The sequence below is a fragment of the Giraffa tippelskirchi genome, chromosome 4, assembly GCF_054371585.1.
Source record: "Giraffa tippelskirchi isolate mGirTip1 chromosome 4, T2T-mGirTip1v1.2.pri, whole genome shotgun sequence".
NCBI classification, from domain to species: Eukaryota; Metazoa; Chordata; class Mammalia; order Artiodactyla; family Giraffidae; genus Giraffa; species Giraffa tippelskirchi.
In genome coordinates, this window is record NC_137278.1 from 186,359,192 (window position 1) to 186,384,169 (window position 24,978).

A 24,978-nucleotide genomic window follows, 5' to 3' on the forward strand; every position below is an offset into this window, starting at 1 on the left:
AAACATCAGTTCTTCAGTGCTCAGCTTTCTTCACAGTCCAACTCTCACATCCAGACATGACTACTGGAAAAACAATAGCCTTGACTAGATGGACCACTGTTGGCAAAGTAAGTGAAGTTGCTCAGTCGTGTCCGACTCTGCCATCCCATGGGCTGTAGCCTACCAGGCTCCTCTGTCCATTGGATTTTCCAGGCAAGAGTATTGGAGTGGTTTGCCATTTCCTTCTCCAGAGGATTTTCCTGACCCAGGGATCGAACCCAGGTCTCCCACATTGTAGGCAGACACTTTACTGTCTGAGCCACCAGGGAAGTCCTATGGCAAAGTAATGTCTCTGCTTTTTAATATGCTGTCGATCTTGTTCATAACTTTCCTTCCAAGGAGTAAGCATCTTTTAATTTCATGGCTGCAGTCACCATCTGCAGTGATTTTGGAGCCCAAATAAATAAAGTCTGACACTGTTTCCACTGTTTCCTCATCTATTTGCCATGAAGTGATGGGACCGGATGCCATGATCTTAGTTTTCTGAATGTTGAGCTTTAAGCCAACTCTTTCACTCTCCTCTCTCATCTCCATCAAGAGGCCTTTTAGTTCCTCTTCACTTTCTGCCATAAGGGTGATGTCATCTGCATATCTGAGGTTATTGATATTTCTCCCTGCAATCTTGATTCCAGCTTGTGCTTCCAGCCCAGCGTTTCTCATGATGTATACTGCATATAAGTTAGATAAGCAGGGTGACAATATACAGCCTTGACGTACTCCTTTTCCTATTTGGAACCAGTCAGTAGTTCCATGTCCAGTTCTAACTGTTGCTTCCTGACCTCATACAGGTTTCTCAAGAGGCAGGTCAGGTGGTCTGGTATTCCAATCTCTTGAAGAATTTTCACAGTTTATTGTGATCCACACAGTCAAAGGCTTTGGCATAGTCAATAAAGCAGAAATAGATGTTTTTCTGGTACTCTCTTGCTTTTTCAATGATCCATCGGATGTTGGCAATTTGATCTCTGGTTTCTCTGCCTTTTCTAAAACCAGCTTGAACATCTGGAAGTTCATGGTTCACATATTGCTGAAGACTGGCTTGGAGAATTTTGAGCATTACTTTACTAGCATGTGAGATGAGTGCAATTGTGCGGTAGTTTGAGCATTCTTTGGCATTTCCTTTCTTTGGGATTGGGATGAAAACTGACCTTTTCCAGTCCTGTGGCCACTGCTGAGTTTTCCAAATTTGGTGGCATATCGAGTGCAGCACTTTCACAGCATCATCTTTCAGGATTTGAAATAGCTCAACTGGAATTCCATCACCTCCACTAGCTTTGTTAGTAGTGATGCTTTCTAAGGCCCATTTGACTTCACATTCCAGGATGTCTGGCTCTAGGTGAGTGATCACACCATCGTGATTATCTGGGTCGTGAAGATCTTTTTTGTACAGTTCTTCTGTGTATTCTTGCCACCTCTTCTGAATATCTTCTGCTTCTGTTAGGTCCATACCATTTCTGTCCTTTATTGAGCCCATCTTTGCATGAAATATTCCCTTGGTATCTCTAATTTTCTTGAAGAGATCTCTAGTCTTTCCCAATCTGTTGTTTTCCTCTATTCCTTTGCAGTGATCGCTGAGGAAGGCTTTCGTATCTCTCCTTGCTATTCTTTGGAACTCGGCATTCAGATGGGAATATCTTTCCCTTTCTCCTTTGCTTTTTGCTTCTCTTCTCTTTCCAGCTATCTGTAAGGCCTCCTCAGACAGCCATTTTGCTTTTTTGCATGTTTTGCATTTCTTTTCCATGGGGATGGTCTTGATCCCTGTCTCCTGTACAATGTCACGAACCTCTGTCCATAGTTCATCAGGCACTCTGTCTATTAGATCCAGTCCCTTAAATCTTTTGTCACTTCTACTGCATACTCATAAGGGATTTGATTTAGGTCATACCTGAATGGACTAGTGGTTTTCCCTACTTTCTTCAATTGAAGTCTGAATTTGGCAATAAGGAGTTCATGATCTGAGCCACAGTCTGCTCCTGGTCTTGTTTTTGCTGACTGTATAGAGCTTCTCCATCTTTGGCTGCAAAGAATATAATCAATCTGATTTCGGTGTTGACCATCTGGTGATGTCCACGTGTAGAGTCTTCTCTTGCGTTGGTGGAAGAGGGTTTTTGCTATGACCAGTGTGTTCTCTTGGCAAAACTCTATTAGCCTTTGCCCTGCTTCATTCTGTACTCCAAGGCCAAATTTGCCTGTTATGCCAGGTGTTTCCTGACTTCCTACTTTTGCATTCCAGTCCCCTATAATGAAAAGGACATCTTTTTTGGGTGATAGTTCTAAAAGGTCTTGTAGGTCTTCATAGAATGGTTCAACTTCAGCTTCTTCAGCATTACTGATCTTCTTTAGGTGTTTTTTTTTTTTTTCCTTGATTTTAGGTCCTTTGACCTCCTGAATATATTTTAGAATTAGCTTATCACGCTTCTGTTGCTGTTCAGTCGCCCAGTCATGTTTGACTCTTTGGGACCCCACGGACTGCAGCACGCCAGGCTCCCCTGTCCTTCACCATCTTCTGGAGTTCGACCAATTCATGTCCAATGAGTCGGTGATGCCATCCAACCATCTCATCATCTGACATCCTCTTCTCCTTCTGCCCTCAATCTTTCCCTGTATCAGGGACTTTTCCAATGAGTTGGCTGTTCCCATCAGATGACCAAAATACAGGAGCTTCAGCTTCAGCATCAGTCCTTCCAATGAGTATTCAGGGTTGATTTCCCTTAAGATTGACTGGTTTGATCTCTTTGCTGTCCAAGAGACTTTCAAGAGTCTTCTCCAGCACCATAGTTCAAAGGCATCAATTCTTTGGTGCTCAGCCTTCTTTACAGTCCAGCTCTCACAACCATACATGACCACTGGTAAGACCATTGCATTGACTGTATGGACTTTTGTGGTTTGTCATAGCTTTTCTGCCAAGAAGCAATTGTTTTCTGATTTTATGGCTGCAGTCACCATCCACAGTGATTTTAGAGCCCAGAAAGAGGAAATCTGTCACTGCTTCCACCTTTTCCCCTTCTATTTGTCATGCAGTAATGGGGCCATGATCTTAGTTTATTTTAATATTTAGTTTTAAGCCAGCTCTTTCACTCTCCTCCTTCACCCTCATCAAGAGACTCTTTGGTTCTTCCTCTTTTCTTTCTGCCATCAGAGTGGTATCATCCGCATATCTGAGGTTGTTGATATTTCTCCCACCTATCTTGATTCCAGCTTGTAAGTCATCCAGCCCAGCATTTCTCATGATGTGCTCAGCTTGATGTGCTTATCCAGCTTACCCAGACACAAAACAAATGAACAATTATTTGAGTGGCATTCATCAAACTATAAATTAATTTGGGGAGAATCAACATCCTCACAGTATTGAAACATACAACCACTAAACATGGCATACTTCTCCACTTAATTGAGTCTCATTTTACATCCTTCTGTACAATTTTAGAATTTTTTTCCTGTGGATGTTTTGTATATCTTTTGTTAGATTTTTCATAACTTGTAAATTCTAGTTTTTTTCTAAATTTTAGCTAATAACTGTTAATATATGAGTAGATTTTAAGTCATTATTTCTAACAATATACTGTATATTCTTTTGAAATTTGAATGGACACAGTCATGTTACATGAAAACAATGACAGGGTTTTCTGTTACCTTTTACATTACTAAGATTTCTAGTTCAATGTTAAATGAAAATAGTAATAGCACGCATTTTTGGTTTCTTTCATTATAGGGAAAAGCTTTTAATGTTTTACCACTAAGCACAATGTTTTCTATAGTTTTTAGCTACAGATTAAGGACACTTCTTTTTATTTTTAGAGAGTTAAAAAAACTGATTCTAAATTTTAATAACTGTATTTTCTGTATCTATTTAGGCGATCATATAAAGTTCTCCCTCTATTTTTTTTCACTACTGACTCTTTAATGTTTATCTTATAACTACTTACTGTACTAAATTCTCATTATTTCAAAAATTAAAAGAAAATTATCTGGAATTGCTTTATTTGTTTTCTTATTCAAGTGGAAAATAACAATATAACAAATATTAAATATAGAGCTTTACTATAAAGATAGAGGCATTATTATATTTTTCCTGACATTAATGACATTAATGCTTATAATTTTTCACTTTAAAATACATGTTTATCTAAGTTTCCTTCTATTCTGAGCTTACTAAAGTTTTCCAAGAGGAATAGATGTCGAATGTAATCAAAGACTGGTTTTCTAGGTTGGCATCTATCAAAGTTATCATGCAGTGATTTCTTTATGAAGAAGCAGCCATGTCCTTGATGTTAAAAATATAAATCAATAATGTTTAATAATTTCCCCCTCATTTTTTATAAAACTTCAAGCCCATTTATCTTGTTCTGGTATTAGGTTTTTTAAAAAAAATCCAGATTTTTCCATTATTATATATCAATCTTGGCCAAAATTTGCTAAGAAAGTTAAAATATGACCCTGCTCATTATTCATTTCCACAGTTTTCATTATTTCTAAAGATGTCCTTTGACTTTATGAATTTATGGGTAGGTAGTACAGGATAAAACATTCATTTCTTTCCTCATCAGCAGTTTAAAGACATGAAGACAATAATAATAGTAAGAGTATAATACTAATCATGATTTGTGGAGACCTTACAATTTATTCACTCATTCAACAAATATTTACGGAGCACATTTTATGTATTGGTATGGAAAGCTTTATGGTAACAGCATGTACTCACTTCTCATGAAGGTAGGACTATGAACCATAAATTTTGAGTTCTGATGTACTCATGCTCACATAATCTCAACCACATCCAGGCCTTAGTCTTACATTTCCCAACAGTCAAGATACAAGAGGACTAGTGGTGAAGGATGAACTCTTATGATAAACCTAGAATTTAAGGCAACTTTCACCTAAATCCATCTCCAGTTTCTCAAGTGGCAGATTTAACAGGTCAGATAAACTAGTGTTGTTAAATATGATGCAGTTTAGGACTGGGGACCTCAGAGCAGAATTGGACATGACTGAGCAACTGCTGCCATGAAATTAAAAGATGCTTGCTCCTTGGAAGAAAAGTTATGACCAACCTAGACAGCATATTATAAAGCAGAGACATTACTTTGCCAACAAAGGTCCATCTAGTCAAGGCTATGGTTTTTCCAGTAGTCATGTATGGATGTGAGAGTTGGATGGTGAAGAAAGCTGAGCGCCGAAGAATTGATGCTTTTGAACTGTGGTGTTGGAGAAGACTCTTGAGAGTCCCCTGTACTGCAAGGAGATCCAACCAGTCCATCCTAAAGGAAATCAGTCCCTAATATTCATTGAAAGGACTAATGCTGAAGCTGAAAGTCCAATACTTTGGCCACCTGATGTGAAGAACTGACTCATTGGAAAAGACCCTGATGCTTGGAAAGATTGAAGATGGGAGGAGAAGGGGACGACAGAGGATGAGATGGCTGGATACCATCAATGACTCGATGGACATGAGTTTGAGTCAACTCTGGGAGTTGGTGATGGACAGGGAGGCCCTTTGTGCTGCAGTCCATGGGGTCGCAAAGAGTCGGACACGACTGAGTTACTGAACTGAACTGAACTGAACTGAGCAACTGAACACAAGCCAATAGATTAGTATGGAATTCCTGGGTGGGATAAAAGCACTAAAACAATGCCCCTTTAGTTTTTATATAAAAATACACTTAGAAAAATAATTTAGTATTTCTTGGATCTAGGGAACATAGTCCAAAGGGACATAAAATAGGATAAAATTTCTTAAGCCATAGGTTCCATCTTAAACATATGTACAAATTCTTTTCTACTTCAGAACAGATGTACCTTTTTATGTAAGTATCTTAAATTGCTTATCATCAGAAACAACTGCTACTAATAGGTTTCCTAGCTATGTGTGACTAGGCAATTGAGTTTATCAGTCTCAGAAAACTGTCAAATTCAGGTCTAATCTTTCATGTCAGGTGCTTTTTTTTTTTTCTTCTCAGGTTAAATACTGTATTTTTTGAGCTCATATTTTTACTAATATAAATTTATATTAATAAATAAAATGGCAAAAGTTTCTAATTGCTTCATAAACTACAGTGGAGTAACCATTGAAGCATGCGTGTGTGTTTCGTCGCTCAGTCATGTCCAACTCTTTGTGACCCCATGAACTGTGACCCGCCAGGCTCCTCTGTCCATGGGATTCTCCAGGCAAGAATACTAGAGTGGATTGCCATTTCCTTCTCCAGGGTACCTTCCCCACCCAGGGATTGAACCCAGGTCTCCTGCATTGCAGGTGGAGGTTTTACCATCTGAGCTACTAGGGAGGGCCAGCCATTGAAGGCCTAAAGGTGTAGTTTAGGCGACTGAGTGAAGGTTCTCGGGCAACACTTGATGGGAATTTCAAAAAACGCATATTTCTACTGCTGAAGTTTGATATCATTTTGCTGTTTGATAGAACACTGATCTATTTTACTGGTCAATCTCTTTAGTAATCTCAGGGAAAACTTCTCAAATGACTTTTCTGTGAAGGAATTTGCATGAGAATGTTCTTATTTTGCCGTCAACACTGTAATTTTATCATATGTAAACAGTTTCAACTCACATTCTCCATGAACAAATTTCTTCATATAACTCTCAATAAAATATGCTATCATGATAATTCCTATTTCATTACAAATTTATATTGGACCAATAAGTATTCAAAAGTATTCAAAATATTTTTAACCAAAAAATTACCATTCTAAATGAATTTAATGAATAATCATTGCTGATGCAGTCTTTAAAAAAAATTCCTATGTACTTTTATTTAAAAAAATTCAGGATTATCTGATATTAAAGAGAGCACTAAATGATTTTGTGGTATGTAACATGTATGTACATTTGTGTGAAGATAGAAATTTAAGCTTCATTGTCTAACCTTAAAAAATTAGATGCTAAAAATGGACATCTCATGTTAATCTCATATAGTTTTGATAGCATGGTACCCTAATTTGAGAAACACAGCTATAAACATTTAGGTTTTTTCCTCTATGTTCTTTCAACTAATCCAAAGACACTACAGTTAAAGCACATCCATATTATCTGAGACTATCAGTTTCCTATGTAGTTTTTTTCCCACATAATTTTGTTAAGAGTCCTGGGAAGAGCACCTATTATGCTAGAAATCAGTTTTGTTCTCTTTTGAACTCACTTATCACTTCTGCCTGTAATCTCAAGAAAGATAGTTAGCTTTCACGAGACTCAATTGTTACCATCTAGAAATATAGTTGATGACTAAACCATGCCATCCCCTGGAACTATTGACAGAATCAAATGAAGTAACATATAAAAAGTTATTAGAAATAGAATGTGTATGTGCTAAGTAGCTTCAGTCTTATCTGACTCTTTGCCACTCCGTGGACTGTAGCCTGCCAGGCTCCTCTGTCCATGGGATTTTCCAGCAAGAATATTGGAGTGGGTTGCCATGTCCTCCTCCAGAGGATCTTCCCTACCAGTGATCGAACCTGTGTCTCTTATGTCTCCTGCACTGGCAGGCAGGTTCTTTATCACTAGTGCCACCAGGGAAGCCTTATAAATTTTATTTAAGAAATCTTACTACTAAATAAGTAAAAAAAATGAATATATATGAGCCCAAAAGGCAGTAAACTAGTAAGATAGATACAAGGGAAAACAAATGTACAGATTTATGGTTCTGTGGAAACTGACTTATGTTAGACTCTTGAAATCCTACAAAAGAGATGTTAGATAGGGATTAAAACAAGAGGCAACTTTAGAGTTTCTCATCTTTTCCTCTTTTCTCCTACCTCATAGTTTAGAACTTGGCTCTAAGAATGAAAAACTGTTCTCCTCCAAGTCCAAGCTTCAGATCTTCAGAATTCATCTACAAGTGTTATGCAAATTTCATCAAAGGCACCCAATTGCATACAAACAAGAATTCCAGGCTCCATGGCTTTTAATACAATAAGTAATTCTTGCATTTTCTTATGGAGGCTTCTTACAAAATTTAGCCAAATTAGAGCAAATGGAATTTAAAAAAATAGGGAAATACTGATGGACTAGTCTTTTGTATAAGTACTATGCCAGCAAAATGTCATTCTGGGTTTCGATCCCCACCTTCCCCTAAACGCCAGCTTTTTTTTTGTTGTTTTGTTTTATTGTAAAAGCTATCATGTGTCTTTTCAGTCACTCAGTTATATCTAATTCTTTTTGACCCCTTGGGCTGTAGCCCGCCAGGCTCTTCTGTCCATGGGATATTCCAGGCAAAAATACTTGAATGGGTTCCATTTCCTACTCCAGGGGATTTTTCCTGACTCAGGAATCAAACCTGAGTCTCCAGCATTGGCAGGCCGATTCTTTACCACTATGCCACTCGGGAAGCCCCTCTAAAAGCTGTCCTATCTGCAGTTAAAAAAATAGTAGTTTTAAAAATCAATTTAGTTCAGATTAGTTCTTAAAATTACATTTTTTTTTAAATGAAAGACTTTTTTTGGGAAATGCCAGTTTAATTTGCATTTCCCTTTGAATCTGCTTTCCTAATTTAAAGAAAGTTGGAGGTCATAACTGTTAGTTCCTCTAACTCCTGTTTTTTATTTGGTTTTTCTTCTGAGCATTCATTTCTGAAAGTATCAACAGTTAAGCTAAGGCAAAAGAAAAATTTGACCCATATTTGTGGAATTCAGCAATCCAGGAGATGACACCTGCTACGAAGAGCCGACTCATTGGAAAAGACCCTGGTGCTGGCAAAAATTGAGGGCAGGAGGAGAAGGGGACAACAAAGGATGAGATGGTTGGATGGCATCACCAACTCACTGGACATGAGTTTGAGCAAACTCCAGAAGATAGGGAAGGACAGGGAACCCTGGCGTGCTGCAGTCCATGGTCACAAAGAGTTGGACACGACTGAGCAACTGAACAATGAGATGACAATTTGCAAAGTCCTAAAAAAATAAAATCAAGAAACTTTAATGATAAAAACGCCCAGGGATCTGCATTCCTGTCCCATACTCTGCTTCTCAGTTTTGAGGAGAAACCAGGTAGAAAGCTATTGAACTATGTTTTGAGACATTTGAGCATAAGGAATCTTGTCTCACCTTATTAGGTTAGGTGTGCATGCTCAGTTGTGTTAGTCTCTTTACAACCCCATGGACTGTAGCCCACAAGGCTCCTCTGTCCATGGGATTCTCTAGGCAAGAATACTGGAGTGGGTTGCCATTTCCTACTCTGGGGGGTCTTCCCAACTCAGGGATTAAACCTGCATCTCCTGCATTAACAGGCGGATTCTTATCATTGGTGCCACCTGGGAAGCCTATAGCCATGAAAAATAAACAAGAAGGAATGCTGGGGACACGGGATTTCTGGCACTGTGTCTGCATACTTTGTCAGCTAAGGGACTCTGACTCTTGTGTTTGTGATGTGAGGCCTGGGAGCACTCTTTCGGGATGTCATCAACATTTTCAGCAGCTTCATGCTTGTACTTGTTGGGACAGTCATTGTGCCTGTACTCCCCAGTGACCCCTCATTATTAAGATTGTTCCTTCTAAAGCCCAAAGTTCAGAGAAGAAGCTCCAGGCTGTTCTCTGTGAAGGGCTGGCCCATGGTGAGAACAAGAATGGACAACCGAATCCATGATGGCTTTGCATGAAGGACCCTGTCCAGTAGGAATAAAGTTAAGTCAATTAGACAGTCTCCCTCTGGAATTTATATGAGAGAATACAGGCCAACAGGCAAAGAGAAGTAGTATTTGCTGGGTAGAGATAAGCAAAAGAGAAGGCCTTCGTATTCAATAGAACTGGTCAGGCATATCGGTTCCTGGAGTTTGTTAGGTGACAGTGTGTGTCCATGTATATACTCTTCTCCCCAAAGATACCAGATAGAATCTATTTCTTGCTATCAAAATACCCCACTGATGCAAATAATTGGTTATTTTGAAGTCTGGGGTTCTGTTTTGCTTCAAGCTGCCTTCAGTTTTTGCTGAAGAGCAGGAGATCTTATACTTACTAAACCAAAAAATCTGTGAGGCAGGCCAAATGGATTATCTGGGAAGACATGGAAAATGTCTTCTCATATTTCTGCAGGAGGAAATGGGTAAACTGAAAAGCAGGATCTGCCTGTAGGAGGGAAGGTAGGCTGGGAAATTTATGCTTGATGATCCTGGTCTGGCTTGTGAAATAGGTTGCCTGTTTCTAAAGGACAGCTCGCCTGAGGTTTGAGAGTGACTGAAAATTCTGAAATAACCCATTTGGATGGCACTTTAATGGATGGTTGCCTTTGTTGCCTAGCAGTGGGCTCGGCAGAGATATTACATGAGAGTATCAATTTGCAGGGACTGAGTCGTGATACTTTGCTGATTCTATTCAACAGAACGCAGCTGTAAGGGGAGTAAAACAAAAAAAAGTAAGCGAAGCAGAGAGAGGAGTTGGCAATGAGGTAAAAAACCTTTGTGGTGGTAAACCAATTTTATTTTCATTTTTCTCTAAATGCCATTCGTTGTAATATGATTTTTTAATGTCACACATCCTCTGAAGCTCTTGTGATCATTTCTTAACCCAGAATGTGAATACCCAAGAGTGAAGCAGGATCCTGTGTTGTTCGTGAATAGAGTACTCCCTGAGAGACACAGGAAAAGCCATTTCTTTCTTTCAAGTCTCGAAGAGGGTCAAGAGGGGCAACCTCTTAATGCTAATCCTGTGGTCAGAATGAGGGCACTTAAGGTATCCGCACATGCTGTGTCTCAGATGGCTTAGTCCTCATTCATGACCCAGATCTCTGAGTTTTGTAGTGATGATGGGAGAGGGTTGATTTTCATTTTAGTTTTATCTGTATCTTAGTAGAGATATCAGAATAAAAAGTGGCATTAAATACTTCTAGCTTGTTAGAAGAAAGAGAACAAGGAGTTTAAATATACCAGGGCTCTCATAAGTATACACAAGTTAATAACATTCATTGAGGCACCAAGACCATTGCTGGATCCATTACTGAAATTGGTTTCCTTTTTGGTAAATTATGTGCTCTGTCATCAACACTTCAATTTTTTCCTTAAGGTTTGATATTCATATAATGTCAGAAAATATAGCTTAAGATAACAGTATTATTTATGCAGACAAGTAAACAAGCACACAGAATTTTTTAAGGCTTCCTTATTGTTTTCAATTCACCAGCCTGCTTTTATAAATTCACTCTATATATTAAGCAGTAACAGAAGAATATTGTATAATTTCTTTTAAAATTTTAAATGTCTAAATAATAGAGAGTTTAAGTAACTTTTTAACTGGTAAAGAATCATAGTCACATTCAATTCAAGGCTTCTTGAACCTTGATAATAGGTTCCTCAAAGTGCTGGATGGAAAGTGTGATAGGAAAGACCCTAAGCATTTGATCTACAGATACTGACCAAGGACTTAAAGGAGAATTGAAAAGATAATCTCAAAGCATATTAAATCATATGTAAAAAAATAAAGGTACATAATTGAGATTTTAGGACAAAAGATACTACTGAGACAGGCTCTTGGAAATTAATGGGAGGGTGAGTCTCCTGGAGATTTCTCTGAGAAGTAGAAAAAAATAGAGGTTCAAGGCTTCTGATAATGTGCCAAAAGTGAGAAGGCAGGTGGTGGTCTTAGCATTGGTAGTCAAGTTATCCCGTGGGGATCTCCCAGGCTAACCACTGTATCAGCATGTGTGTGTACTTTAGTCATGCCTGACTCTTTGTGACCCCATGGACTGTAGTCCGCCAGGCTCCTCTGTCCGTGGGATTTTCCAGGCAAGAGTCCTGGAGTGGGTTGCCATTCCTTTCTCCAGGGGATCTTCTCAACCCAGGGATCAAACTGGCATTTCTTATGCCTCTGGCATGGGCAGGTGGGTTCTTTACCACTAGCGCCACCATCCTGAACCAAATAGCTGGAGGATGCCTGATGGTGGCACAGTACAGAGCTAGAATAATAACTCTGGGGAGGACCTCGCTCCACCAAGGCTCGGGGTATTCAGGAATGAAGATAGGTGCCCAGGAAAGCTTACAATATCATCCTGCAGCCAGCATGGGCTCCGGCAAACCTCAAGAAAACTGTGGTCTGAATTATGAAGCAGCGTGACTCCAGGAGCCCTCACATGCGAGGGGAGCATCTGAGCACAGTAGAACTTAAGACCCCGCACTATGGGGTATGAGCCCCTGGATTTGAATTGTGGCTTTGTCTCCTGTTGGCTGTATCCTTTGCCAAATCATTTTCTTTCTCTGGGGTCTCAATTTTCTGATCTAAAAATGTAGAGAAAAGTGATACTGCCTCATGGACTTGTCATGGTGATTAAGCAAGTTACTGTAGGAAAAGTACTTAGAACAAGGTTTGACAGGTAAGAAACACTGTATTAAATATTAGCCATTATTATATGAGTTTTATACACTTGATGTTTCATGTTAAAATTGTATTTTCTGTGAAGTTAAACCTTTTAATATATTTTAAAGGACTAGAGCGCGTTTCACATTCAGATACTTTTGGAAGTATCTGCTTTACTTGGGAGAAATTGATTAAACCAACCAGCAGATTAACTTAGGTGATATACTAGATAGTATATAATTCAGTAATAAATTAGACATATCATGAAATAATACATGTTCTGTAGAGTTATAGAAGAGTAGTCGGTATTAAAATAATCTGAAAAGACTTTGTGGATGATGTCCAGAGTCTCAAGGGATGGATAGGACTAAAAGTTAGACCAGACACCCTCCTCTTTTCTAGTAATTTTCTGATTCTTAGGGAGCCATTTTTGATGAGGCTGTACACGCAAGTTAAAAAGACAAAGCAGGAATGAATACGTGCATGCTCAGTTGTATCCGACTCTTTGTGACTCCGTGGACTGTAGCCTGCCAGGCTCCTCTGTTCATGGGATTTCCCAGGCAAGAGTACTGGAATGGGTTGCCATGCCCTCCTCCAGGAATCTTCCCAACCCAGGGGAAGACTGAACTGACATCTTCTGCATCTCCTGCATTGGCAGGTGGATTCTTTATCACTGAACCACCAGGGAAGACCTGCAGGGCTGAATGTATATTGACAAATTGATCTACCATGACAAGAATTCATTTGGGAATAACAGAGGTGGTGTGGATGAACCTCAATAAAGACAATCAAGTTTATAAGATCCTCAAAAGGAAGAGGTAGGAAGTGGCAAGTCAAAGACAATTACTGAACAGAGTAATGATGTGCTCTGGTTTAGATGACCAGATGTGTTTTAAGTCTATCAAGGAGAACAAGTTCTTGACTATAAAGTTGTAGAAAAAAGTTTAATTAACCGAATGTACCACATAACATCTGAAAGTGAGAAAATTACCCCGGCGGAGAGATGCAGGCAGATAATGAGATCTAGCTCACTGCCAGAAATCTACTGGCTTCAGATCCACTTCCTTTGTTTGTTCAGGTCCTCTCAACGGGATGGGGAGATGAGTCGACATAGGCAAGCTCTCCCATCTCTACAATTCCATTCCTCACAGATCTGAGGTGTGTCAGATGAAGTTGGAGGATGTGGACGGATGAGACTCTGGCAGATAAAGCCTATTTACCTTTTTTCTATGGCCTCGTCCTGAAAGAACTTTCCTCATCTAATATATAGTTTTTCCCTTTGTTCTAAATGTTAGCAGGGACTGTCTGTGAACTGCAGCCTATAAGTGCTTTGTTCAAGCATGACACGTCAAATGCAGGTTGGAGCACAATCATGTTTTTAACCTCCACCTTTTCTGGCCCTCTCTCTGTTCCTCCCCCATCCTACCCTGTCTCACTGACATGCCAATCATTGTGCCTGCCCTGTTGCAGCCCACTTTAAAGAAGGGCATCCCAGTCAGATCCTGACGGAATAGCCTGAGGGGACTATTTTTGATACCAGGTGAACCCTTACACCTTGGATGGAGTTAACTGTAGCAAGGTCAGCAGCTCAAGTGAAAGGCTGATTCCTATTCATGAGGTCCTCAGAGCTGCCCTCAACACAAATCTGGAAGGATCTTCCAGGCCCTGTGATAGACCTTCTGTTCTTCCTGAGGTGGCAGTTAGCCAGTCCTTCCTTGGAACTCATTAGTCCCTTGTCCCCACTAATCGAGGCAACTTGAGAGTCCCTCAGCCTTGAAACTGAGGATCTGAAACTCCTCTTTCAGTCTTCAAGCTTGTGTCTTTGGCCACAGTCAATTGTCAACCAATATTTGTAGTTTTCTAAGTGGCACTTAGAAGTGAACTCCTTATTGCCAAATTCAGACTTGAATTGAAGAAAGTGGGGAAAACCACTAAACCATTCAGGTATGACCTAAATCAAATCCCTTATGATTATACAGTGGAAGTGAGAAATAGATTTAAGGACTAGATCTGATAGAGTACCTGATGAACTACGGACAGAGGTTTGTGACACTGCATAGGAGAGAGGGAGCAAGACCATCCCCAAGAAAAAGAAATGCAAAAAGCAACATGGCTGTCTGAGGAGGCCTTACAAATAGCTGTGAGAAGAAGAGAAATGAAAAGCAAAGAAAAAAAGGAAAGATATACCCATTTGAATGCAGAGTTCCAAAGAATAGCAAGGAGAGATAAGAAAACCTTCCTCCAATCAATGCAAAGAAATAGAGGAAAACAATAGAATGGGAAAGACTAGAGATCTCTTAAAGAATATTAGAGACACCAAGGTAACATTTCATGCAAAGATGGGCACAATAAAGGACAGAAATGGTAAGGACCTGACAGAAGCAGAAGATATTAAGAAGAGGTGGCAAGAACACACGAAAGAACTGTACAAAAAAGATCTTCACGACCCAGTTATTAACGATGGTGTGATCACTCTCCTAGAGCCAGACATTCTGGAATGGGAAGTCGAGTGGGCCTTAGGAAGCATCACTATGAACAAAGCTAGTGGAGGTGATGGAATCTCAGTTGAGCTATTTCAAATCCTAAAAGATGATGCCATGAAAGTGCTGCACTCAATATGTCAGCAAATTTGGAAAACTCAGCAGTGGCCACAGGACTGGAAAAGGTCAGTTTTCATTTCAATCCCAAAGAAAGGAAATGCCAAAGAATGCTCAAACTACTGCACAATTGCACTCATCTCACATGCTAGTAAAGTAATGCTCAAAATTCTCCAAGCCAGGCTTCAGCAATATGTGAACTGTGAACTTCCAGATGTTCAAGGTGGTTTTAGAAAAGGCAGAGGAACCAGAGATCAAATTGCCAACATCCGATGGATCATCGAAAAAGCAAGAGAGTTCCAGAAAAAACATCTATTTCTGCTTTATTGACTATGCCAAAGCCTTTGACTGTGTGGATCACAATAAACTGTGGAAAATTCTTCAAGAGATGGGAATACCAGACCACCTGACCTGCCTCTTGAGAAACCTATATGCAGGCAGGAAGCAGCAGTAAGAACAGGACATGGAACAACAGACTTTTCCAAATAGGAAAATGAGTACATCAAGGCTGTATTTGTCACCATGCTTATTTAACTTATATGCAGAGTACATCATGAGAAACGCTGGGCTGGATGAAGCACAAGCTGGAATCAAGATTGCCAGGAGAAATATCAATAACCTCAGATATGCAGATGACATCACCCTTATGGCAGAAAGTGAAGAAGAACTAAACAGCCTCTTGATGAGAGTGAAAGAGGAGAGTGATAAACTTGGCTTAAAGCTCAACATTCAGAAAACTAAGATATGGCATCCGGTCCCATCACTTCATGGCAAATAGATGGGGAAACAGTGGAAACAGTGGCTGACTCTTTTTTGTGGGGGGGCTCCAAAATCACTGCAGATGGTGATTGCAGCCATGAAATTAAAAGACGCTTACTCCTTGGAAGGAAAGTTATGACCAACCTAGACAGCATATTAAAAAGCAGAGACATTGCTTTGCCAACAAAGGTCCGTCTAGTCAAGGCTATGGTTTTTCCAGTGGTCATGTATGGATATGAGAGTTGGACTATACAAAAGCTGAGTGCTGAAGAACTGATGCTTTTGAACTGTGGTGTTGGAGAAGACTCTTGAGAGTCCCTTGGACTGCAAAGAGAGCCTACCAGTCATCCTAAAGGAGACCAGTCCTGGGTGTTCATTGGAAGGACTGATTTTGAAGCTGAAACTCCAATACTTTGGCCACCTGATGCGAAGAGCTGACTCATTTGAAAAGACCCTGATGCTGGGAAAGATTGATGGCAGGAGGAGAAGGGGATGACAGAGGATAAGATGGTTAGATGGCATCACCGACTCAATGGACATGAGTTTGTGTAGGCTTTGGGAGTTGATGATGGACAGGGTGGCCTGACGTGCTGCGGTTGATGGGGTCGCAAAGAGTTGGACACGACTGAGCGACTGAACTGAATTGAACTGAGGTGTCACTAGTGGTGGAGAACTCAACTGCCAGTGCTGGAGACATATGAATTGTGGGTTCAATCCCTCGGTCTGGAAGATACCCCGGAGGAAGGCATGGCAACCCACTCTAGTATTCTTGCCTGGAGAATCTCATGGACAGAGGAGCCAGGTGGGCTACAGTCTATAGGGTTTCTAAGAGTCCGACACGACTGAAGCAACTTAGCATGCAAGTAGATATAAACCATTGCTTCTTTCAGAGGTAATTTTACTATTAAAGGGCATTTTTGTTGTTGTTCAGTTACTCAGTCGTATCCGACTCTTTGCAACCCCATGGACTGCAGCAGGCCCGGCCTCCCTATCCTTCACTATCTCCTAGAGTTTGCTCAAACTCATGTCCATTGAGTCGGTGATGCCATCCAACCATCTCATCCTCTTTTGTCCCCTTCTTCTTTTGCCTTCAATCCTTATCAACATCAGGGTCTTTTCCAAGGAGCTGACTCTTCACATTAGGTCGCCAAATTATCAGAGGTTCAACTTCAGCATCAGTCCTTCCAATGAATATTCAGGGTTAAGACTCAAAAAACAGACCTACATAAAGAATCACTAATGGTAGAATTTCAGAAACAAACCAGATAGCAGGAAGGTATATTTTTGACATGGCCTCTGCCTGGAGTTCCTTAATCATATCATATAGTTTCCAATGTTGAATGCTGAAAAAACCCTAGAGCATGGGATCAAAGTCTTGGCTTTGGGCCCTAGACCTAGCTCTATTTCTTGCTACTTCTTTTAATCATGAACAAGCCCTTAATTCTTTGGATCTCAGTTTTCTCATTTGCATATTTATTGTCAGAATAAATAAACAAATAAACTATAAGGTCTCATCCAGCTCTAATATTATGTCATGTTTCTACCACTCAACCACAAGAGCAGCCTATTCATTAAAGTTCATGAAACAGAGATTCCTTGCAAAAGTGAAATTCTCTGAGTGTTTAGGGCATACATTCCCGTGAATTCCCCCTAATCCCTTGGAATGGAGAGTGATTCTACACTATACATTTGGGAAAAGGAGAGAAAAATAATACCTGTGTAAGAAAGATTTTACTATCAGTAGTGTTGTCTTTAAAAAGACAGAGCATACATCCATTAAAAAAGTATAATTTGTATTTACTAATTGCCAGTTGAAAATATTAGAATGGTTAAAAATTAGACTTAAATAAGATTCCGTATTTGGCTTCCCAGGTAGTTCACTGGTAAAGGATCTCTCTGCCAATGCAGGGAACACAGGAGATGCAGGTTTGATCCCTGGGTTGGGAAGAACCCTTGGAGGAGGAAATGGCAACCCACTCCAGTTTTCTTTCAGAGAAAAATCTCATGGACAGAGGAGACTGGTGGGCTATACAGTCCAAGGGATTGCAAGGAGTTGGATACAACAGAGTGACTGAATGTACACACAAGATTCAATATTAAGAAATTACAGGAAAGAGCACTGTATTTCTCTACTTAAAATGTTTACTAGGATAATGATTATAGCTAACATTTATGGAGCATCTAAAATGTGCTAGCAGTTTTGCTATCCTTTCAAAAATTAAAGTTCAAAAGATTTTTGTATTATAAAATGAACCACCCATTTAAGACTTTGAATCTAACTGATAATCAGTATATTGTACCCAGACTCTTACCTTGTTGTTCACTAGCGCTTTCCCAGACTTGCTTAATAAAAACTAGATTAACAACAGAAGATAGTCACCAAATATTCCAACATTTGTATTGTCTTAGAGATGAAAGTAGTGAGTCTATATCTCATCATAAATCTTTTTCCAAATTGTTTTTCAGGACATAGTTCAAGTAGAAGAACCAATTTATTTCTGTCAGCTCTCTGACCTCTTTATTGAGTAATGTGCTACATGAAGAGGCTGGTTAGCAAACAATAGCTTTTGCTACAGAAACGCTGACTAAGGCCTCCTGCTAGACAGTCTGCATTGCTGCTTTTCTGTCCCTGGGATAAAAGACACAAGCTTGTTGTGGAAATGACAGCTTTACACCTAGACTGTTCACCCTAAGATCATCTCAAATGTGAGATGTGTCTGTACACAAGAATACATGCACACTCATACATTCACAGCTAGTCTTACTTGGTAAAATGACTTGTTGCTTCCAGGTCTGTATCTTGTGGACGAAGGTTATTATACACGTATTTCAGGTCTTGGATTCCACTTAGCTCGGGCAATCCTGCATGTAACATCTTAGCAAAACAAAACACACAAACAAAACAAACCAAAAAAATCTCAATAAATGTAAATGAAATCTCCCTTCTTGTCTTCTGTAGAAGAGGCATGTTCAGCAAGAGACAATAGAAATAATAAGAGCTCTAGTGTCCGAATTTTTGGATCCATGATTTAAAATCTAAATGATCTTGAAAAACGCTCTTAACCTCTTTGAATTTCCATTTTCTCCTTTTTAAAGTGGATATAAAAATACCCAACATGTTCTGGGAGAATCAACTAGTAATGATTAAGAAAGAGCTATACATATAAACTATAACACAAAAATTATATCACAATACCTATTTTTAAGAAGAAAAACTTAATCCCTCCAAACATGTAGTGAAGCATCCAGGTCAAATGGTGTGTAAAGAAAGAAAAAAACTCATCTTTCTGTTGCTTAATCTTATGCCCCATTCCTTTGCTTTTTAATCTTATGTTCTTTCATGAGTCAATGACTCTTACTATAAGAACACATTTTTCCCTAGTTAAGTTGTGACTGAATTTATTAAAAAAATATATTAAAACAATGAAACAAAGATTAAACCATACAAAGTTTCAGGTATTTTCTTTGCCAAACTTTGGAAAAATGCTTTGTTTAAATTATAGCATAGATTGAAGGGGTAATACTCTCTTTAGTTATAGGCAAACATCTTAGAAAAAAGTAGATCCTTGAGATAAATGTGAGCTCTGAGAAAAAAAGAATGTCATCAGTATCTCATGACTAAAATAAATTGCTTCCTGCTCTGGAATAGAGGAAGGGAAGTTAAGAACAGTTGTGGGAAATTAAGAACAATGCTGTTGATCCTAAAAATAAAGAAAAAACTGAGGAACTTCCTTGAAGATCCAGTGGTTAAGGCTTTGCCTTCCAATGAAGGTGGTGCAGGTTTGATCGCTGGTTAGGAAGATAATATCCCATACGCCTCGTGGCCAAAATAACAAAACATAAAATAGGAACAATATTGTAACACATTCAATAAAGACTTTAAAAGGGGTCCACATCAAAAAAAAAAATCTTAAAAAGAATAAACTGAGAATGTGGCTATGGAGGATGGCTGAAGTTGTGACTGACTTGATGAAGTTCAAGTGAAAAAAAATGGATTTGAAACTATTTTCCCTTCCTACTCTTTCCACACAGGCTGAGGGACCAGCATAAATAGATGGAGAGAGGAGAGCAAGATATCTTCCATTTGTTCACAAACAGAGATCCAAGATAGATTTCAGGAACATTGGGTATCCTGTTGGTGAGTGACAAGAGATGGGGCTGAAAAGGCAAGGAATGTGGGATGTTTTAGCAATAGGAAATATTCTGTACTTTACCCTAAAGGCAAGGAAAGCTCCTTTCATGTTTATATATGAGCGTAAAAAGAATGAATTGTGTTTGAGAAAGATCCTCATGGTTACATGTGAAAAATAAAGTGGGGCCAAATAAGAGGCTAGATTGGAGACTGTTGTGGAATGAAGAAAAGTTACTAGAGTTTAAATATACTTAGGGGATAGAATTGAGAAAACTCGGTGATTGACTGGATATATTTGGCGGACTGGGCGGGACCTAAAGCATAAATACAGATTTGGGGCTTATTAGCATACGGGCTGCCGTCTATGGGGTCGCACAGAGTCGGACATGACTGAAGTGACCTAGCAGCAGCAGCAGCAGCAGCATACAGATAGTAATTGAAACCATGGGAATGGATTAGGTTGTCCTGGGAAGTTGTTAGCTGTCTTTCCCCGTGGATGATCTGGCATCTTAAATTCATGATATCTAAAGTTGAGCAAGTTTTCTTCTCCTATAAACTCTTTCTCCTGTTTCTTATTTCATATCTCACTGCCACCATTGTCCAAATAACAAGAAGTGAATGTGTTAGTCACTCAGTTGAGTCTCTCTGCAACTCAATGGACTGTAGCCCATCAGGCTCCTCTGTCCATGGCATTCTCCAGGAGAGAATACTGGAGTGGGAAGCCCCCTCCAGGGGGTCTTCCTGACCCAGGGCTCAAACTCAGGTCTCCAACATTGCAGGCAGATTCTTTACTGTCTGAGACACCAGGGAAGCCCACAGTAACAAGAAATTCATATCTTATTTGAGTTTCTCTTCTTCCTGATTCCCAATGACAATCCGCCATTGCAATTATTGTTCCAGCTCAGCTCCCCATCTTCATTTGCTTAGGTAACTTGAATAGCTTTTTTTCTGGCTCTTCAATCCTTATCTCTCTAATCACATAATGTCTAAGTTATCTGTCTAAAATCCAAGCTACATGGATTTTAGTATGATGGTACTTCCTTCATCAAAAACAAAGAAACTTCTAGGTTCTCAGATGGCTATATCTCAGGTGGCTATATAAGTCCAAAATTTTCACCCTGGTCATGAATGACTTTCTTAAGCTAAGTGTGATCTAACACTTCAACCTTACTGTCTACCTAGGCCTCCACCTGCGCCACAGACTGGGTGCACTTGATTACTTCCATTTCTAACACATGTCATGCCCACGGTCTTTAAGCCTTCACACATACTTATGATTTTCTTTCAGTCAGGATTCCTTTCCTCTCTTCCCTTGTCTATTGAAATTCTTTTTGAAGGCTCATCTCAAATATTTCTTCCTCCTTGAAAGCACCACAGATGCTCTTGATAAGATTTCATAATTTGCTTTCTTTGTACAGTAATCCTATTTTGCTTGCAACTCTTTCAAAGAACTTATTGCTGCCTAGCTTTAAGTACGTTTTGTTTGAGTGTCTGTTTGTCACATTAGATTTTTAAGTTCTTTGAGAATAAAAATTAAGTTTTTAGTCCACGTTGAATTGTCTATATTGCTTAACATGGTGCTTTGTAGTTAGAACTTAATGAATGTCTGAATTAATGAATGCATGAGTGAATGAAAAAATATCTGACCCTGTGAGGCATTGAAAACCTACAGATAGAATTTCAGTCCCAACTAATAAACTTAAAATCAACCATAGGGAGATACATTGCCAAGAGCAACTAAGGCCTAGATTAGGTTCTATCAGTTCTGTACTTAAGAGTTCCAGAGACATATGTGCACTTATTGTGACAGTGTCCCCCTTTAACACACTATGACTGTCTGCTATGAACACCTAGATCTGAATTCCTTTCTAGTTTCTCTGAATATTCTGAATTCACACATGCTCATGTAGGACTCTGTCAAACATTTCCTTGGGAAGTAGACCTTATACTTACCCTTTCCTACACACGCACGCGCACACACACAGACCACACCAGTGGTCTGCCAAGTGCAGATGGCTTCAGATCCAAATTCTCTCCCTTTCACGTGGCTGATTAAAGGAAGCAAGTGCTAACTTTGCCCTTGTTGATGGGCTTCATTCCTTAGAAAGAGGGCTTTTAGTGTTGCAACTCTGCACATGAGAGTAAGGACGGTCTCAAACTTGGGTCTACTTAGCCAGGTCTGTTCACTGACCCATAGAGATGTGATTCAAGTGCCTGCCAGCTTAGATTACACAGGTCAAAACTTTAGCTGGGCTTCTCTGGTGGGCTCAGTGGTAAAGAATCCGCCTACAATGCAGAAGATGTGGGTTAGATCCCAGGGTTGGGACGATCCCCTGGAGCAAGAAATGGCAACCCGCTCCAGTATTCTTGCCTGGGAAATCCCACGGAAAGAAGAACCTGGCAGGCTAAAGTTAATGGGGCCAAAAGAATTGGACATGACTTAGTGACTAAATCACCAACAATAACCTTAACTGGGGCAATAACAAAGAGAAAGGGTGGCTAGTACAGATAAACAGATAAGTTCCTTCTTAAAACATAGGAACATTAAAATTTTTTTTTAAATTCTGTTTTTCTCCCACTGAGTCCAAACCTATCTTGATAGTTACGCTTCAGAAAGCAGACACTCTTTGCCACCACGTAGAGAAGTTAGAAAGATTTCTGCTGGGAAATATTGGATATAAAAATGGGTGTGATAAACATTTTAAACTGGGTGAATGGTCCCTGTGTTCTTTGGGAGCCTTCCATAATGACTGCTATTGATTTTTTAATAAGAGAAAAGCTGATGAAATACAGGCTTTTATGTTAGTGAATTCAGCCAGCAACACTCTTGAGTCTCTACAGATGTTTTGCTTTTAAGCAAGATGGGAATTTCATGGATTATTTTTCCCCAGCTTTTCCCAGGAGTAAACAAAAAGGACTGTGAATATCTGGAAACGGGCTGTTCTCTACCAAGGATGAGCAATGAACTCCACAGCAGACACCAAATGTTTGTGTCTCATGATTCTTTGTTATTGACCATTCATGGAGGGCAGAATTTATGACCCATGTCAAGTACTTCTCAAGTCGTAACTAGGTTATGGCACAGTAGATTAAGTTCTTTTTGAGTATGTTAACACAGAAAGAGTCGTTTGAGAGAGAGTTGAGGGAAGTATAGATTACACACAGAGGTAGAAAGTAACCCAAAAGGAGTCCATGTGTAGGCCAGAATTGGAATGGAAAAAAAAATAGCTTGGGGTGAAGAGAATGGGATTGATATATACACACTACTATATATAAAAGAGATAACTAATAAGAACGTACTGTATAGCAAAGGGAACTCAATACTCTGTTGTGACCTAGATGGGAAGGAAATCCAAAAAAGAGTGAAAAGTCAGTGTTAGTCGTTCAGCTGTGTCCGACTCTTTGCGACCCCATGGACTACAGCCCACTAGGTTCCTCTGTCCATGAGATTCTCCAGGCAAGAATACTGGAGTGAGTTCAATTCCCTTCTCCAGGGATCTTCTCGACCCAGAGATAGAACCCCAGTCTCCCATATTGCAGGCACATTCTTTACCATTGGAGCCACCAGGGACACCCTCCAAAAATGTCAACAGAGTGTATATATGAATATAGATAGCTAATTCACTTTGCTGTACAGCAGAAACTAATACAACATTGTTAATCAAGTATACTACAATTAAAAAACAAACAAAAAAACCCCAGAGCTTGGCACTGGTACTGCAGTTCTTCTGACAATGGATACTTCTTTTTCCAATAGACTGTAAACTCCATGGGGACAGAAATTCTGTTCATCCCTTTACAGATATATCTCCAGGGGCTAGCACAGTGACATAGATGCAGCCAATCTTCATCAAATATTTGTTGAGTGATAGAATAAATAACAAAGTGCTATAAAACAGTCTTCTGTAAATTTAAATTTGGTCTTTATTTTATAAGAAGCTCTACCAGATAAGATATGGTCTTGAAACCTTTACTGATGCTTTGTTTATCTACAAAGTCCCATAAGAAAGAAATGTGAAGAGCAGAGAATCAAGAGGTAAGTAATCAGAAACAGAGATATAACATTGCTGTTTTACACATGTATGTGGGGTCACAAAAGAGCCGGAGATGACTTAGTGACTAAATAACAACAACGTTCATATGTCTAATTGATCCGTTTCTCAAGTGGGGCTCAGTGGTAAAGAATCAGCCTGCCGATGCAGGAGATGTGGGCTAGATCCCTGAGTCAGGAAGATCCCCTGGAGCAGGAAGTGGAAACCCACTCCAGTATTCTTCCCTGTAAAATTCCATGAACACGGTAGCCTGGCACCAGTGCTACCGTCCATGGGGTCGCAGAGTCTAACATGGCTGAGCACACAGGCACACACTAATTGGTCCACATTGCATCTGATCTCTGTTTCAATTCCTGTAAAAGTCTAAACCTAAGATTATAAAATTAATCTGAATTAGTATTATTCACTGCCAACTTTTCTTCCTTAGCCTAAAAGTCACACTTGAATAAGTAAAACAGGGGAATTTTTTGCAAATACTATTTACCAGAATACTTCAATGTCTGATTTTAATGTTATTTTATGAAAAAGTATTTGACTACTTGAATAAAATATCACATATTTACTTCTTTAGATGAAATAACATTGTATATACTCTTTAATGACTGATATATTATGACTCACATGCTAAAATTTTTCTTTTTAGGTAAGTGGAAATGTTTATTAAACAAAAGAAAAAGGCCCACCAATACCTTTTAGAATCTTTTTTTTTTTCTTCAAAAGGCTGTTCTTTCACATTATTTTAACATGCTTGTCATTCAGCATAATTTTACTGTCACCTGAGAAACAGTATAAAATGATATTTGTCCTTTTCTCCTTTGGGTTTATTTTTGAAATGTCTGTGACTGGTGGAAGCAGTTGTTAGAATATGGTACTCAGTCTTAGTAGGCAGTTACTTACAGCATTTTAGACATTTAGAAACTCTGGGTATCTAATTTGCTTGTGTACATGAATTTTGTCTTCCTTATTAAATTGAAAATTTTAAGACTGACAAGATCTCATATGTTAAGGTATTCTCCACAGTTTCTGGCATATAGTAAGTACTCAAGAGTTTATGGATTCATGAGTTAGACCCCATTAGAGTACAAATGTTGATATCATCTGGATATTTACTATGAAAT

The 24,978-nt window shown here is 39.3% G+C and overlaps 1 protein-coding gene across 2 annotated transcripts in view; it reads right to left on the minus strand.

The window, feature by feature from the left end:
• PIK3C2G (phosphatidylinositol-4-phosphate 3-kinase catalytic subunit type 2 gamma) overlaps positions 1-24,978 on the minus strand; it is a 387,527-nt gene that overhangs the window by 83,631 nt on the left and 278,918 nt on the right. For both annotated transcript variants that reach the window (XM_081592337.1, XM_081592336.1), the window contains one exon: positions 18,442-18,551. In XM_081592337.1, coding sequence (XP_081448463.1) covers positions 18,442-18,551 — 110 coding nt within the window. The remainder of the gene's footprint in view (positions 1-18,441; positions 18,552-24,978) is intronic.